Consider the following 18,637-nt stretch of genomic DNA (forward strand, 5'->3'; position numbering starts at 1 on the left):
TGACTGTAGTCCATCTGTTTCTCTGCATGCTTTTTTAGCCCTCTTTTTATGTTGTTTTTCAATGGTCAGGACTCTCCCAGGACCACTACAGAGTAGTTATTATTTGGGTGGTGGATCATTCTCAGCACTGAAGTGACACTGACATGGCAGTGGTGTGTTAGTGTATGTTGTGCTGTATGAGTGGATCAGACACCTCACTGTCACTGCTGGACTGAGAATAGTCCGCCATCCAAAAATATCCAGCCAACAGCGCCCCGTGGGCAGCGTCCTGTGACCACTGATGAAGGTCTAGAAGATGACCAACTCAAACAGCAGCAATAGATGAGCGATCGTCTCTGACTTTGCATCTACAAGGTGGACCAACTAGGTAGAATTGTCTAATAGAGTGGACAGTGAGTGGACACAGTATTTAAAAACTCCAGCAGTGCTGCTGTGTCTGATCCACTCATACCAGCACAACACACACTAACACACCACCACCATGTCAGTGTCACTGCACTGCTGAGAATGATCCACCTAAATGGATATGTATATATGTATATTGTATGTGAAGATTGATTGTGGGGGGTATTGGGCTGAATACTGTATAATAATGATTCATGTACAGTTTAATAATGAATAACTTTTTCTGTTTAATTCATGTCTAGGCACTAGTATAGGAAGAGTGAATGCAACAGATAAGGATGACCCCACCACAGATCACGCCAAGCTCAAATTCTCGCTCAAAAATGGCACGGACCTCTTTAAAATTGACCCATATAGTGGAATTATTTCTGCACTCACGGACACATTGGACAGAGAGGTATTTCCTGGCTTTGAATGCTCTAACCGCTCATACTTTGGTTGTTGAGAGGATGGGATTTGCAAAGAATCAGTAACAGTAAAACTCAAAACAGTAAAATCCTCTGAGGCCGTTCAGGATGGTGTAGCCAAACAGGAACTGCTAAGGCAGACGTTCAATTTGTGATCAACATCTGTAATGAATTGGGACTTTACTTTGAGTATTTGTTACAGTAGGAGTCACTAAATATACATTTTCTTATTTAGCACATGTAAAAAGGCCTTCAAAATGCACTGCTATCAATAAATATATTAGTATATGTATGAGAGAGAATAGTGGTAGCAGCATTATCCAAAGATAATGTCTATAAATATTGCCCAATGATCTTCAAAAATGAAATATTACATTTTGCTCAGCTTGTTTACATCTACTCTGTATCCACCCTTACACCTTGCTCAGTGCAAAGTGCAAACCTTAGTGTGTAAATCTTGCAGAAATGTTCTTGGATTACCTTGAAGGGTGGCATGAGTGGCCTTAATAGAGACATCTAGCTGTCAAAGCCATTCATTTAATGGGTAAAATATGTCACATGTCAGGATATTTAAACTCCGCATATGCCCAGCTAGCCCACAGGGCAGCAGGTATAAAATGTAAAGACGTATTTGCAAAAGGTGTGTTTCCTCCACTGTAAATTAGACAACTTTTGTAAATTAGCAGCAGAGTCTGATGAGATGTTTCAGGTTTATTTAAGTAGTTTTTGCATTTTCCATTTGCACAGAGGTAGCAGGCACGAAATTACTTTCATAATTAATATTTTAATAAATATAACACAATTTCTGATCTGCAAATGTCTCAGTACATCAACTAATGTTTAGGTTGAAGCATCTTTATATTTGGTATGTTTACATAAATGTTTTTAACAGTCACATTAAAATGATTACAATTGTCTTGTTTGTCCCGCTCTCCCAGACTCAAGAAAACATTTACGTTACAATAGAGGTCAGGGACATGGGTGGTGAACCTAATGGTCTTTTTAACACAGCAGTGGCTGTTGTGTCCCTGACTGACATCAACGATAATGCACCTACCTTTACAGAAACATTGGTAAGTTGTATTATTGATTAGCTTTTTAATCAATCTGATGTTTATCCTCAAATCATTTAGACAAATTAGTCTGCCCCAAAAAGTGCTTTTTGTTGTTTTGTTTTATTGATTGTTATATATGATATATAATTTTAGGTAATTATCTTTAAAGCCCTAATACATTTTACTACCCCAAATCAGATAAAGTTGGAACAGTATTAAAAATGCAAAAAACAAAATCCTTTCTTTACTTTGACTTGCATTCTCTCGAATTCTGTTGAAAAGTTTTTTTATGGTCTTGTGGATACTGCTTTTGTTCCAAATCATGATTACAATCGCCAATTACATGATTACTGTTTCTTATTTTATTTTTTTTAACCTTATTACTAGCTCTTAAGGGCAGCACGGTGGCTAAGTGGGTAGCACTGTCGCCTCACAGCAAGAAGGTCTTGGGTTTGATCCCCAGGTGGGACTGTTCATGCCCTTTCTGTGTGGAGTTTGCATATTCTCCCCGTGTCTGCGTGGGTTTCCTCCGGGTGCTCCGGTTTCCTCCCACAGTCCAAAGACATGCAAGTGAGATGAATTGGAAATACTAAATTGTCCATGACTGTGTTCGATATAACCTTGTGAACTGATGAACCTTGTGTAATGAGTAACTACCGATCCTGTCATGAATGTGACCAAAGTGTAAAACATGACGTTAAAATCCTAATAAACAAACAAACAAACCCTTAATTGCCCCCATCATCACTTTTTTGGAATTTGTTGTAGGCCTGAAATAGAATTGATGTATATTAACAGATAAGATGAAGTTGACTGAACAAAAACATATCTTGGCTTCATATTGTTTTGCAATGAAATAAGTCAATGTAAGAAACAGCATTTTTTAAATTTGTGTAAATTGTGTAAATCTGTACATTCTTTTAATTTTCTCGTAATCCCTTTTGTATTTTTGTTAGTGTGTATAACTGCTGTTCTGAGTGTTTTTAAGGTTAAATAAGCTGCCTCACACTCCGATTTCATGTAACCTGCATAAAACTGTATAAAAAGTTGGCAATTCAAAAACTAGGCTAATACAACTATGAGAGTTAACCAACTATGACCGTAACCAAATAAAGTCTGGTGCGATGTACAACCCATGTGTTTACCAGGGGATGAAATCGACTTAATGACGTAATATTTTAACAATACTTTAAGCTTTGAGCTACCTCTGCCCAAAGCTGTTAACAACACGTTGAAATACAGTAAGGGGAAACCTGTATTCAACCACTTCTGTTTTTGGTTACGTGAATAGAAATGAATGAAGTTCCAGAAATGAATGCTGCTCATAAAAAAGTGTTTTCATTGGGACATAATTGAGATAAAAATTGTTATTGGTTAAAATACTTATTAAGGAAAAAAGATGCATATTTCAGCAAGACAACAACCTACAACAGCTAAACATACTGGCTTACAAAACAGGTGAAGGTGCCTAGCCAATCTGACTTGAATCCCATCAAAATTTTGGAAGAACTTTCAAATCCCCTCATAATCTTTGAGAATTAAGGACTTTTTATTTAATTGTGTGCCCACACAATTCACTGGCAACAGCTAATGCTTAGATTACTGTGGGGCAAATGTCATTCAGATGAGTGTGGCGTTCTCCACTCGACTTTGTTAAGTATCCTGCAATAGCTTTATCTGGCGCCTCTTGGCAAGGCGTGACCCTCTTCACGTTTTCAGTTTACAACCCGCAATAATAGTGAGAGAGCTAAAGGCAAGAGTTCTTCTTTTGCCACACCTTTTACACTAAGCTCTCTCTGGGTGTGCTCCAGTATCTGCCCAGTATGTGTGCCAGTTAAGCTGCATAGGCATGCTCTCTATTCATTTAATAGACAGCTACGCATAAATAAGGCACACCCGATGTCACGGACTACAGTAACGACATTTCCTTAACAATTTTATGGACTCCGAGAGCCAAACTGATTTAGGGTAAAGGGTCAGTTACATGTTTAGTGCTTATATTTTTGACCATACAACACTGATGGGTTAAAAATGCAGATTTTTCTTCACATAGTTGGCTCTTTAATAAGAATAGTGCAGTTATTGTATAGCTGTCTGTTTTGAAGTGCAGTAATCTGTTTGAGATTTTAAATTCAAAAGGATGCTTTAAATTTGCTTTAAAGGATGTTTAGAAAAAGACCAGTTTATATACATGCTGCAATACAGGCTTTTCCAGTTCAAACACTTAAGTGCCCTAAACTCATCCATACGTTCTGAACAAAAGGCCTCCACCCAGTACGCATAGTTAAGGGGCTTTTAACCTCATCTGTCTGCCATCACTGCTTACGGGCAGTCTGTTCATCTGTTTTATGTGTTTTTGCAACAGTACAAAGGCAAGGTGATGGAAAACAAGGCTGACGTACTGGTCCTCAGGGTCCCTGTTCAAGATAAGGACTTGAAGAACACCCCAAACTGGAAAGCAGTGTATGAAATCACAAAGGGAAACGAGACCGGCAACTTCTTGATCAAGACGGATCCAGTCACCAATGAAGGGCTGCTCTATGTCATGAAGGTAGGAAAATAAGGGGCAGGTAATTATTTTTATACCTCCTATAAAATATGTCTATCAAACAAAAAGGCATTAAGGGTATGTCTTATAACCTAGTGAGCTGTGCAGTTGTAGCCTAGCAGTTAAGGTGTTGGACTAGTAATCAGAAAGTCAGCGGTTCAAGCCCCACAACTGCAAGGCTGCCACTGTTGGACCCTTGATCAAGGCCCTTAACCCTCAATTGCTTAGACATTATACAGTCACAGTACTGTAAGTCGCTTTGCATAAAAGCCGTTGTAAATGTCTTACTACCCACTGCCTATTTAGGCAGCTGCTTAAGTAGAAAGCATTTAAACTGACATTAAACTTTAGAAGGCAGATTCTCTCAGACATAGCCAGTCATGTCTGTGTAGACACCAAATGGCTGATAGCACTGCTAAGATTCGAAAATGGACAATGGGCTAGAATAACAGACTGCTGCAAAACCCGAGCGCCTAATAATAATAATAATAATAATAAATACAATATTAGACAGTAAAAATTGGTTCTAAATTTCCTGGTGGTTCCTGGACCCTCCACAACCCCGACAAGGATAAAGCGGTTGATGAAAATTAAATAAATATGAAATAAGCCTAAGTAAACAAGGTATATTACCAGCAATATGGAAATGATGGCTGTGTTATGCATTTCTATAGTAAATATAAACTGCTAAATGAAACTAGGGTTGCCAAGTAACTATGTATTATTGTGGGGATCAGCGTAATTTTGTAAAAGCTTTGGTTGGTTGGGCTAATATTTGGCAACCCTAGGTTTAAATTAAAAAGCAATTATTTTAGGTTGCCAAGACAGGGCAAAACTGTTGAATGTTTACATAACATTTATAGAACAATTCAATCATTTTTTTGGGCTCATATTTAGTTCAGTTTCTTGCAGAATCATCTTAATCCCCATCTATTACGAAATACAGAATAATAATATGGGAACACTGGTGTTTACGGTAAACAGAGTCTGAGCTCACAGGTTTTATTCCTGCGTGTTTGGACAGAGACATCCTGCATCACTGTGAAACTTGAGTCTCAGCCCACACATTACAATCATAATAGTATTTGAAAGAAAGTGGTCCTATTTGGTTATTTGTGATCGTAGATTCCCCCCCCCCTCTCCAAATCTAGTTGTTTCCAATCCCCCATTGCAATTACTACTCTGCAAGTTGAACCAACCCCACAATGGTCGACTCGAGGATGGCCGCAGACTAGCACCTTTGCACTAGCACTGTTATGTGTTTCCACCTTGTGCAGGTCTGTGGTCAGGACCCCCACAGACCACCACAGAGTAGGTATTATTTAGGTAGTGAATCATTCTCAGCACTGCAGTGACACTGACATGGTGGTGGTGTGTTAGTGTGTGTTGTGCTGGTATGAGTGGGTCAGACACAGCAGCGCTGCTGGAGTTTTTAAACACCTCACTGTCACTGGGTTTGGGGCGCGTCTGACTGAAATTAAGCGCGGAACCAATGTTCTAACGTCGGATTTCTTTTCACGGTGGACGATAAACAAACCGTGTTTTCAGGTGTGTTCGGATTCATTCTGACAGAGAGTCTAGATCGGGGAGTCCAATACAGCTATCGCTCAGTACACGCTGGGATAGTTCCTCATTCAAACAGATCAGCGGGACTGACATGAAACGTGGCCACTGTTTGTTTAATTTGCGGTTTGTTACCATGACTACGCCTCAGTCCGCATAAAGCAGCGCTGATCTGGTGGAGAAATTGTAACCTACAACCCCTGGCAAAAATTATGGAATCACCACTCTTGGAAGATGTTCTTTCAATTGTTTAATTTTGTAGAAAAAAAATAAATCACAGACATGCCACAAAACTATCATTTCTCAAACTGTCAACCCTCTGGCATTAAGAAACAATAAAAAAAGAAACAAATATAATAGTTGTGGTCAGTCACAATTGCTTTTTTTTTTAGATCAAGTAGAGGAAAAAAATATGGAATCACTCAAATCTGAGGAAAAAATTATGGAATCATTAGAAAACACTGCACCATTATTACTTTGTTGCACCACCTCTGGCTTTTATAATGGTTTAAACTCTCTGAGGCATGGAGTTAACTAATGACAAACAGTATTCTTCATCAATCTGCCTTCAACTGTCTCTTGCTGTTGCCAGATCAGCTTTGCAGGTTGGAACCTTGTCATTGACCATTTTCTTCAATTTCCACCAGAGATTTTCAAATGGATTGAGATCCGGACTATTTGCAGGCCATGCCATTGACATTATATGTTTTCTTGAAGGAAAGTTTTCACGTCCTTTGCCCTATGGCAAGATGCATTATCATCTTGAAAAATGAAGTCATCATCACCAAACATCCTTTCAACTGATGGAATAAGAAAAGCGTCCAAAATTTCAATGTGGACTTTGGCATTTATTGAAGACCATCTCCCCTGTGCCTTTACCCGACATGCAGGCCCATATCATCAACAACTGTGGAAATTAACATGTTTTCTTTAGGCAGTTATCTTCATAAATTTCATTGGACAGACACCAAACAAAAGTTCCAGCATCATCACCTTGCCCAATGCAGATTCGCGATTCATCACTGAAGATCACTTTTATCCAGTCACCCACAGTCCACGATTGCTTTTCGTTAGCCTACTTTAACCTTGTTCTTTTCTTTTTAGGTGTTAATGATGGCTTTTGTTTGGCTTTTCTGTATGTAAATCCCATTTCTTTTAGGTGATTTCTTACAGTTCAGTCACAGACATTGACTCCACTTTCCGGCCACTTGTTTCTCATTTGTTTTGTTGTGCATTTTCTGTTTTCAAGACATATTGCTTTAAGTTTTCTATCTTGATGCTTTGATGTCTTACTTGGTCTACCAGTATGCTTCCCTTTTACAACCTTCCCATTTTGTTTGTACTTGGTCCAGATTTTAAACACAGCTTACTGGGAACAACCAACATCTTTTGCGACATTCCACAATGATTTATCTTCTTGAAGGAGTTTTATAATCCTCTCATTTGTTTCAACTGACATATCTTGTGTTGGAACCATGATTCATGACAATCTGCTTTGTGCAACAGCTCTCCGAGGTGTGAGCACTCTTTTTAAACTGAAGAATAATTAGCTAATCTAATCTGCTGCAGATGTTTTGTTTTTAAACTGCAAATTACAGAGTGATTCCATAATTTTTTCCTCAGATTTGAGTGATTCCATATTTTTTTCCTCTACTTGATCTAAAAAAAGCAATTGTGACTGACCACAACTATTATATTTGTTTCTTTTTTTTATTGTTTCTTAATGCCAGAAGGTTGACATTTTGAAAAATGATAGTTTTGTGGCATGTCTGTGATTTATTTTTTTTCTACAAAATTAAACAATTGACAGAACATCTTCCAAGAGTGGTGATTCCATAATTTTTGCCAGGGGTTGTACAATCTGACATTCATATGAAGTTGAGGGCCTCTGCTGGACAATTTGGAACTTCCACATGATTGACAGCTGTTTTGGCTCAACCTACATGTGTGAATCAGCCTTTTCCCTAAATATGGGTCCATCCTTACTGATGAACACCTGAAAAACTGCTTGAGCATCAGCAGTGACAGATTTTCATCTTCCAAAGGGGGGCGTGACAGAAAAAGTTTGGGAACCACTGGTCTAGAAGATGACCAACTCAAACGGCAGCAATAGATGAGCGATCGTCTCTGACTTTACATCTACAAGGTGGACCAACTAGATAGGAGTGTCTAATAGAGGGGACAGCGCTGCTGTGTCTGATCCACTCATACCAGCACAACACACACTAACACACCACCACCATGTCATTGTCACTGCAGTGCTGAGCATGATTCACCACCTAAATAATACCTGCTCTGTAGTGGTACTGTGGGGGTCCTGACCATTGAAGAACAGGGTGAAAGCAGGCTAAAACAGTATGTAGAGAAACAGATGGAATACAGTCAGTAATTGTAGAACTACAAAGTGCTTCTATATGGTAAGTGGAGCTGATAAAAAAGACAGTGAGTGTAGAAACAAGGAGGTGGTTTAAATGTTATGGCTGATCAGTGTATACAGATGTACAGTCAGAGTGCCTGGTCAACCATTGTATGGCGCCCTTGGAGTTGAGAGGGTTAAGGACCTCAAGGCCACAAAAGTGGCTGCATGGCAGAGCCAGGATTTGAACCCAGACCTTCTGATTGATAGCCCGAAGCTTGACCTACTAGGCTACCACTGTCCTGACATTATATAAGCAAAAACTCTACTTGCAGTTACACAACATAGACCAAACGTTAAACATTGCTGCTTCAGTAGCATAATTTAATGCTATTAAATGGCTTGAAAATGCAAAAAGAAAACTGTCCCCAGTAAAAATTCTACAAAACTTTGACCTGACAGTTTGTCCATTCTTTTTTCTCTATAGCCTCTGGATTATGAAAAGCAGAAGGTTGTGAACCTGGAGGTTATGGCACGTAATGAGAATCCTCTTGTTAAAACTACCCCAGTCTGGAACAAAACACCAGTGGAGATCACCGTGGAAAACGAGGACGAAGGACCAGAATTCTCTCCATCCGTACTTCACCTCAAAGTCAAAGAGAACATCCCTAACGGAACTACGATCGGAACCTACTCGGCCTTAGATCCGGAGACCAGTAGCAGCAAGGGCATAAAGTAAGAGCATTTGTGTGGTGTATAGTAATTGTGATTTTCACTGTTGGGACATAGTTCGTTCTGTCACTGAGGGTCACTATTTAAAGGAAACCATTTAAAGAGCTTTTTTTTCTTGCAGATATTATAAGATAACTGACCCAGGCTCCTGGATCAATGTGATGGAGAGCACTGGCGAGCTGAAAACGGCGAAAACCATCGACAGGGAATCTCCTCTGGTCTACAATAACACATACAACATTACTGTGAAAGCCGTGGATGAAAGTGAGTACAAGGATAAAAGATTTTAATTCAACTGTAGATGTTTTGCACTTATTTTGAATTGGTATAGGGTGACTTTTCAAGACACATTTATGGTCCTGGTGATTTGAGTACTCCTGGTGTGATTGGTTTATGTTCTAGTTTAACTGGGCCATTCCACTGAATGGGTGCCATTTGTGTGTAGTAGTATCACACGTACTTAACTGCTCAGAATGTATATTGGTCAATCTCAGCCAACTTTGTTTAATTTTTACAATGTTTCTCAGTGGAAGATGGTTGTATATGATTAACAGGACTAAAAGTTAAAGGACTGAGTTTTTAACATAGAATTAGTAAATACAGTACATGAAATATAGCAGCACGGAGTTTATTTTAAAGGCATGAGAACACTGGGCACATGATTTATCAAAAAATGTATTTTTTAAATAAACAAATAACAACTTGGAGTAGGGAACAGGAATGCACGTTGAGATGAATCTTCTCAGTCAGTTATTATCAGACATACAGGGGGGAAAAAAAGAACTAACTTTTGGTCTTCCCGTGGCTTTCAGTAGATACACTCACTCACTGTGCTTAACCAATTAGTGTCGCAGGGGGTGCTGGAGCCTATCACAGCTTTTCAATGGGTGCAAGGCACACAGTAACAACCTGGACGGGGCACCAGTCCATCACAGGGCAGACACACGTACACACACCCATTCACCCATAGGGCAATTCAGTGTCTCCAATTAACCTGACTGCATGTTTTGGACTGTGGGAGGAGACCGGAAACCGGAGCTCCCGGTGGAAACCCACAGAGACACGGGGAGAACATGCAAACTCCGCACAGAAAGGACCCGGACCGCCCTGCCCGGGGATCGAACCCAGGACCTTCTTGCTTTGAGGCGACTGTGCTACTCACTTAGCCTCTGTGCCGCCCCTCAGTAGATACAGAAAACCTGGGGATATGACAAACATGTATTTTAACCATATTGTTATGAATTACTTATAAAATATGATTATTTTAAACATAGATGGAATATGGAGTCACCAAACAATGCAAGAAATTTTTTTTACTGTTGTACTATTATATTTCATTGTAAAGTGTAGTGTTTGAGAGTAGGGACATGGAGAAAATACTATTATATTATATTATTATGGAGTTTTTATGAATTTTAAATTATATATCCTAAATTTGCAATTAGATCAATGTGCAGGACACCTTTCTCAATTTAAAAAAATCCTTTTAAAGTAATTTTTATGTACATTTGTACATATAATGTCCTTGGGGCTGAAATGGCACCAATTTGGCGGAATGGCCCAACTACTTAGACTAAAGGTGTTTAAAAGGGTGTGTCTGGTTTTACGTACTTTTAAGGCTTGGCACTATTCACCACCTTGTCCTTCCCTATAATAAATTGCCCCAGCTTGTATAAGACCCTGATGTGTTTTTTTTTCTGGTAAAAGACAATTCCACATCTATTTATTCAGCAGTGTTATAGTCCCCATGTTCTTACAGGATGGCACGCTGAGTGGGAGTTACTGCAAACATGTTGAAGCACCAAGAAATTTATCCTGACAAGGATATACTGGCCAAAAATACAATTATGTCAAAAGCTACAAATGGTTAGTGGTGAGTTGTACGGAGGACCACTGCTAGGACGCATTCACATCAGAAGAGGCAAAACTGCATTTGCACTGGCTGTGCCATTGTTTCCTGTGGAGTTTGGCACTTGTCGCAGCACTTCCCTAAGCGGCATCTGATTCATCTGATTGAACTTTAATCCAGTTTGCCACTGACCTTTTCAAAGCACCTCCAATGAGACACCTGTTTGATATGACATTGTAAAAGTGATGCAGGCAGTATGAAGAACGCTTAATGTGAACAAAGTGAAGCGTGACTTATTGTACTAAACAACAGAGGAATATAATTAGTGGAGAGAACTTATGATCAGTAATAATTAAGAGAAGTTTAGTGTTCCTTTGTCGTTCTTTTAGTACATTAAACCACGTTAAGCTTTTTTTAACCAGAATTTTAGACTTTCTCAGAAAAGCTGATTCTCTCAATCTCTCAGAACCCTGAGTTATAACACAAGTTTAAAAGTAAGGAAAATACAGCCTAACACAGATACATGTGGATGCTTTTAGAGTTGATTTGCCTGTTATTCCAAACAAATGCAGATTTGTCTCATATTCGCACTTTGATGGCGTTTTACCGTACCGCTCTCGGTGAGTGAAGCGCAAAACACTTCATGTGAATACCTCCTTACTCTAGCTCAAGTTACATTCCGCCCTATCAGTCAGGTGCTCTCAGTCTTAGCTCTAAATGTTTGCCTAAGATATGCAAATTGAGTTGCCTAATTTGGATATGCCCAGTCCTTCACCCAGCCAGTGGTGCATTCTTACAGCCAGAACAAGCAGAGACTGTTGAGCAGCAACATTACCAGCTCAAATGATTTAATAACAGCAGTGTTTTTAGTTATCTCATGTCAGTTCTGCATTTTGACATTCTGCTGTAATAAAGCTTTCAAAAAGGAATGTTTTGTTTGGTTCAGAATTCCACAAAGTTGAATCAGTTCATCTGGACACAAGTTTGTTGTAGAGATACGTTTCGTCACTCAATCCGAATGACTTCTTCAATCAACAAACTTGTGTCCAGATGAACTGATTCAACTTTGTGGATTTGTGTACCTGGATTATTGAGCATGCATCAACAGGTTTGGTTCAGAATGTTTCTGGTTCTATTGCATTACAGTTAGGTGGTGATCATAGAGCTTTTAAGCTGCAGTCTGAGTCTTATGTAGGCAGCGCAACAAAGTCTGGATTATTTTAAGCATGAATACCCTTGATTGGCCAAGAGACTGTTTAAATAGTATGCTTCCTAAACAAATACATTATAAAAAAAAAACTGTCAGTCACTAAATAATAGATGTTTAAGAGATGTTGGGAGTGGAATATACACTTACTCACTTTCTTAACCGCTTATCCAATTAGGGTCGCAGGGGGTGCTGGAGCCTATCCCAGCTTTTCAATCGGCTCAAGGCACACAGTAACACCCTGGACAGGGCGCCAGTCCATCGCAGGGCAGACACACATACACATAGATGCACCCATTCACCTATAGGGCAATTCAGTGTCTCCAATTAACCTGACTGCATGCTTTTTGACTGTGGGAGGAAACCAGAGCTCCCGGAGGAAACCCACGCAGACATAGGGAGAACATGCAAACTCCACACAGAAAGAACCCGGACCGCCCCGCCTAGGGATCGAACCCAGGACCCTCTTGCTGTGAGGCGACAGTGTTACCCACCGAGCCACCGTGCCACCCGTGAAATACAGGCTTTTTTTTTTAACTGGCCATGATCTGGACTGCACTATAGAGGTCAGAGTGATAAACCGTCCACAAATAAATATGTAAATTCTTAAAGTATGAACAGAGTTGTACAGAATGCACACAATAATATTAAATGTGTGCACATGGGTCAAAAACACTATTTAATCAGCAAGCTGAAGTGCTGTGTTTCAATTCGTACACAAAATAATATACAGTGCGCTTCAATATAACACACTGTTAAGTACATAAGATGATATTTGGAACACATTTCTCTGTGTGCATAATAATTCTGGGAGTTTCATGGTAATATGTTACTTGCATGTGATGCCCCATTATCCACTTTATTACCGTCGCCTCACAGCAAAAAGGTCCTGAGTTCGATTCCCAGGTGTAGCTGTTTGGGTTCTTTCTGTGTGGGGGCGGCACGGTGGCTCAGTGGGTAGCGCTGTCGCCTCACAGCAAGAAGGTCCAGGGTTTGATCCCCAGGTGGGGCAGTCCGGGTCCTTTCTGTGTGGAGTTTGCATGCAAAATTGTCCATGACTGTGTTTGATATAACCTTGTGAACTGATGAACCTTGTGTAATGAGTAACTACCGTTCCTGTCATAACTGTAACCAAACATGACGTTAAAATCCTAATAAACAAACAAACAAACTTTCTGTGTGGAGATTGCATGTTCTCCCTGTGAATCTGTGGGTTTCCTCCCACAGTCCAAAAACATGCAGTCAGGTTAAAACATGCAAGTGAGGTGAACTGGAGATACGATATTGTTTATGACTGTGTTTAACATTAAGAACTTGAACTGAACTATCTGTCCTGTCATGAATGTAACCAAAGTGTGTAAAACATGACGTTAAAGTCTTAATAAATGAATACATTTTGACTAGCAACTTGCTGAAGTTTGCAGAGGGATTTGAGGGGGAGATATAGGTGAATCTAAAACTGCTAAATGGTCCTAAATTCTCCTAATAACCGAAGCCCTGCAATGGATTGGTTTCCTGTCCAATTCCTACCTTGAATAGTGTTTTGCAGTGAAACTGACCTGCCACGGCCCTATACAGCAGTTGATGAATATGAAAAAAAACAACTGTTGTTACATGTTTTAAGTAACAGAGCAGGTGCCAGAAGTTTGATGGCACTCCCATGTCCTTCTCTGAGCTGTCATTTTAGTCTCCGAGGCACTTTAACAAATGACGCGAGATAAATGCTGAACGCTGGCTTGCATTTTTTTGTTAGTACAGGATGTGCATTCAGACAGGTGTGAGAAGCAGCAGTACATATGTGGTGACACAGCCCTACATCATCATGCGTCATCTGTCTTACAGACTTGAATAGACTCAGTTGAGCCAGGCCCGTTTCTGTTCGTCAGAGTCAAATGGCTGAAATTGAGATTCATTTCATTGCTAGTCTTTCTAGTTTTAATGTTCATGTAGGTGTTAATAAAACATTGACAAACACCACAAACCTAATGCCACATTCTGTGTGGAGTTTGCATGTTCTCCCTGTGTCTGCATGGGTTTTCTTTAGGTGCTCCGGTTTCCTCTCACAGTCCGAAAACATGTTGAATTGGAGATATAAAATTGTCCATAACTGTGTTTAACATTAATCTTGTGAACTGATGAATCCTGTGTAACCAGTAACTACCATTTCTGTAATGAATGTAACCAATATGTGCAAAACATGACATCAATGTCTTAATAAATAAATATATAAATAAACCTAATGCCACCCTGTTTTTTTTTATAGCTCAGAAGACTGGTACTGGTACAGTGTTTATCCTGATTGAAGATGTGAACGACAACGAACCAAAGATTGTGAATCCAGACAAGGTCCTGTGCCTCAAAGACAATGCATGGGGCTCCACGTTACTCGAGGCTGTCGACTATGACCAGCCGCCGTACTCGGGACCCTTTACGTTTGCACTGGGCAAAGAGGCTGAAGGGACCTGGAAGCTCAAAAGAGCCACAGGTACGTTATTGGACATAACAGAATTTTGATAAACGTACTAAGATATCAAATGAAACCGCCCAAAAAACCGGTGTTGATGTTTTACTGATGTAAAATTATGTTTTTATTATTTTATAGATACTTCAGCAGTACTGGAGCAGACTGTGGACTTGGCCAACGACATTTACAAGGTCCCAGTGCAAGTAAAGGACCTTCAGGGTTCAGGAGAAGTACAGATTGTAACTGTAAGGGTGTGTGAGTGTGTCAGGAATGGGGAGTGTAAAGCTCAAAGTGTTTCCAGAAAACTGGGACCCGGGGGAATCCTTGCTTTGCTCCTGGCCCCGCTGCTGCTTCTGCTTTTGTGTAAGTGCCCTCTAGTGGTCATGTTTTGTATTACAAAGACTTTTACACAAGCAAATGACTGACGTTGTTTTGATTCAGACAGTATGGCACAGGTCTTTATGTCTCTCATTGAAGATTATTGCAGCATTTGTGTAGCTTGGTTTCTCTTTCTGTGCAGCTCCTGCCATATTTACACACTGTAGCTTTTCATAACTGAACATATACAGTTAAAGTCTGTGTGCGGTGTTTTTAAGCAAGGTAATGTATTAGTTTAAGCGGAAGGTCAGGTTTGCACTTTGTTCGATGCAAGGGCAAGCACATATTGTTGCAAACCAAATCATACACAGCAAAACATCATACACAGTTTTCTGCTTGCCATACCACTGACCGGCAAGCTCAGTCACTCACTCTGTCTTAACCGCTATCCAAATAGGGTCGTGGGTTGCAGGAGCCTATCCCAGCTTTTCAATGGGCACAAGGCACACAGTAACACCCTGGATGGGGGCACCAGTCCATCACAGGGCAGACACACATTCACACACCCATTCACCTTTAGGGCAATTCAGTGTCTCCAATTAACATGACTGCATGTTCTTGGACTGTGGGAGGAAACCGGCGCTCCCGGAGAAAACCCACACAGAAACAGGAAGAGCATGCAAACTCTGCACAGAAAGGACCCGGACCACCCCGCCTGGGGATCGAACCCAGGACCTTGTACCAGCAAGCTTGAAAACAATTTAAACAGCCCTACCAAATTCACGGCAAAATATGATTCATTTTGCGGACCTCGTTTTTGTTTCATTAATCTAAGGGCAAATTAAATCCTACTGATGAGCTTTAAAGCCACATAAAGCCAAATCCAGGATGAGGACCCTAAGTTTTACAGCATAGCACCTACAGGAGGTGAAAGGCATAAACAATGTTTGAAAACTCTGTTATAAAAAAAGATTACAATTAATAAATAAACTCCAGCTTGTGAGCACATACTATATAATCAAGTATGAACTTGCTTTATGATACACTATAAATATTGAGACACCCCTTCTAATTTTTACATTCATGTCTTTTAGCCACAACAATTGCTAAAAGGTATAATCAATTAATTATAGCAGCAGTTTAGGAAAGACCCTGTGCACAAACAAGGTCTATAAAGGTCTATAAAGGAAAAGCTTAATTTAAAGAATTAAAGAGGCTTGCACAGAGCTCTGACATCAGCCCCACTGAACAGCTTTGGAATGAATTGGAACATCAACTGAGGCTTTCTTGACTAACATCTGTGTCCAGCTGTACAAAAGTCTTTTGATTAAACGGAAATTCTCACAGACATACCTGAAAGTATTGTGAGAAGCCTTTTTAAAAGAGTTTCTGCTGCTCTAGCTGAAATGATCACATAGAGGTCACTCGATTTTAATACAAATTGTTTTAAAATAGGTGTCCGAATACTTTTGACCATCACTAAAAGTTTTTAGCCAGTCAGGGTTTAGAGATAACAAGGCACAGATACAAGAATGTAGAATGTCTCTCCAACTCGATATTTAATATTTGCTTTAAATATTTGTAAGATTTTCCAGTTTCCAGCTAGCAAATACTAGCACATAATAAAGCACTATCTTCATACTAGTCATTAAATACTGTTTTTTTTTTTTATGTGGACAGGCCTGCTGTGTGTCTTTGCATGCACTACAAAAAGAGAGAAAATGGCCTTTGCTTTAGACGATGCTGATGGTTCGCTGTTCAAATCGAACTCAGAGGCTCCAGGGGAGGAAGCGGTAAGCATTTTAAACCCCACTTTTTTCCAGGTGTTGGTGTAACAGTGTAACAAACATTTCATTCGGCATACAGATACTCAGGCTCATTCAAACCTGTTTGACAGTGTCTTATTACTTAGATTAGCACGGTCATGTCACAGCAAGACGGTCCTGAGTTCGATTCCCAGGTGGAGCGGGCTAAGTACTTTCTGTGTAGTTTGCATGTTCTCCCTGAGTCTGCGTGGGTTTCCTCCGGTAGCTCCGGTTTCCTTCCACAGTCTCAAGACATGCAAGTGAGGTGAACTGAGGATAAAAAAATTGTCCATGACTGTGTTTAACATTAAAAACTTGAACTAAATAATCTTGACACATAGAAGCAGTTGAAGCATGTGGAACCCATGTACTTTGCCTTTTTGTAAGCAAATATTATAAAGTGTAATCTAAGATGTTATTGTTTTTTACATTACTATTTATTGCATACCCACAACAGAAGGCGCCTTTTATTATCCCTGCAAGCGGACTAGATACGATGGACAGCTTGAAAGGCGGCTATCTGGAGCATCAGAACTCATTTAGCACGGCCGGAGGAGGAGGAGGAGGAGGAATAGGAGGCTTTGGGCAGCACACCATTCAAAGAGACAGCATGTATCAGACCAACATGCAGAGCCATATGATCAATACGCTTAACTCCGGACAGTATGGCACAGGCGTTTACGGAGGCACCATCAACAAGTTTACTTCTGATATGTCCACCATTGACAGGTGGACAACCACCGGGATGCATCTACAGGAGGTAAGTCCAACTGGTTACTTTGTTGCTTACTATGGTGGCTATTATAGATGCAAATAATTTGAGGGTGTAACTGCTTATGCTTCTGTTTTTTGCTGAAATTTTAGACCTAAATTTAACAATTTTGCAGCCTGTGTGTCTTTCAGGTCCGTGTACCTTTGGTCATTCAATTTGATTTGAATTCAGCATTTCCTGTCTCTTCTACCGGAAGTAAACATGCAAGCGTGTGCACGTGCTGACATGTATATATTTGTTCTATAAAGACCAGGAAAGTCAAGCAGGAGTTTTGAGAAGAAAGAAAAAATTATGACACCACATCCCCTGTTCTGATCTTTTATATTAGTATATTTGATGTGCATATACACTGATCAGCCATAACATTAAAACCACCTCCTTGTTTCTACACTCACTGTCCATTTTATCAGCTCCACTTACCATATAGAAGCACTTTGTAGTTCTACAATTACTGACTGTAGTCCATCTGTTTCTCTCCATGCTTTGTTTGCCCCCTTTCATGCTGTTCTTCAATGGTCAGGACTCCCACAGAACCACTACTGAGTAGGTATTATTAGGTGGGGGATCATTCTCAGCACTGCAGTGCAGATGGAGTTTTTAAACACCTCACTGTCACTGCTGGACTGAGAATAGTCCACCAACCAAATACATCCAGCCAATAGCGCCCTGTGTTTGATCTGCTGTGTCTGATGCACTCATACCAGCACAACACACACTAACACACCACCACCATGTCATTGTCACTGCAGTGCTGAGAATGATCCACCACCCCAATAATACCTGCTCTGTAACAGGGGCAAAGCAAGTTAAAAAAAGTATGTAGAGAAGCAGATGAACTACAGTCAGTAATTGTAGAACTACAAAGTGCTCCTATATGGTAAGTGGAGCTGATAAAATGGACAGTGAGTGTAGAAACAAGAAGGTGATTTTATTGAGGCCCTTAACCCTCAATTGCTCAGATAATATACTGTCACAGTACTGTAATTTGCTTTGGATATAAAGCGTCCACTAAATACTGAAAATGTAGATGTAAAATGTCTGTGTGGGTTTCCTCCGGGAACTCCGGTTTCCTTCCACAGTCCAAAGACATGCACATGAGGTGAATTAGACACTAAATTGTCCATGACTGTGTTTGATATAACCTTGTGAATTGATT

General features: G+C 40.0%; 1 protein-coding gene across 1 annotated transcript in view; it reads left to right on the forward strand.

Moving 5' to 3' along the window:
- The window catches only part of dsc2l (desmocollin 2 like), a 38,348-nt gene that overhangs the window by 16,785 nt on the left and 2,926 nt on the right, over window positions 1-18,637 (forward strand). The window contains exons 7-15 of the mRNA XM_063002186.1: window positions 648-802; window positions 1,751-1,885; window positions 4,233-4,418; window positions 8,822-9,069; window positions 9,188-9,330; window positions 14,386-14,607; window positions 14,725-14,949; window positions 16,585-16,697; window positions 17,167-17,469. Of these exons, the coding sequence (XP_062858256.1) occupies window positions 648-802; window positions 1,751-1,885; window positions 4,233-4,418; window positions 8,822-9,069; window positions 9,188-9,330; window positions 14,386-14,607; window positions 14,725-14,949; window positions 16,585-16,697; window positions 17,167-17,469 (1,730 nt within the window). The remainder of the gene's footprint in view (window positions 1-647; window positions 803-1,750; window positions 1,886-4,232; window positions 4,419-8,821; window positions 9,070-9,187; window positions 9,331-14,385; window positions 14,608-14,724; window positions 14,950-16,584; window positions 16,698-17,166; window positions 17,470-18,637) is intronic.

This window comes from Trichomycterus rosablanca, chromosome 9 (genome assembly GCF_030014385.1).
Source record: "Trichomycterus rosablanca isolate fTriRos1 chromosome 9, fTriRos1.hap1, whole genome shotgun sequence".
NCBI classification, from domain to species: Eukaryota; Metazoa; Chordata; class Actinopteri; order Siluriformes; family Trichomycteridae; genus Trichomycterus; species Trichomycterus rosablanca.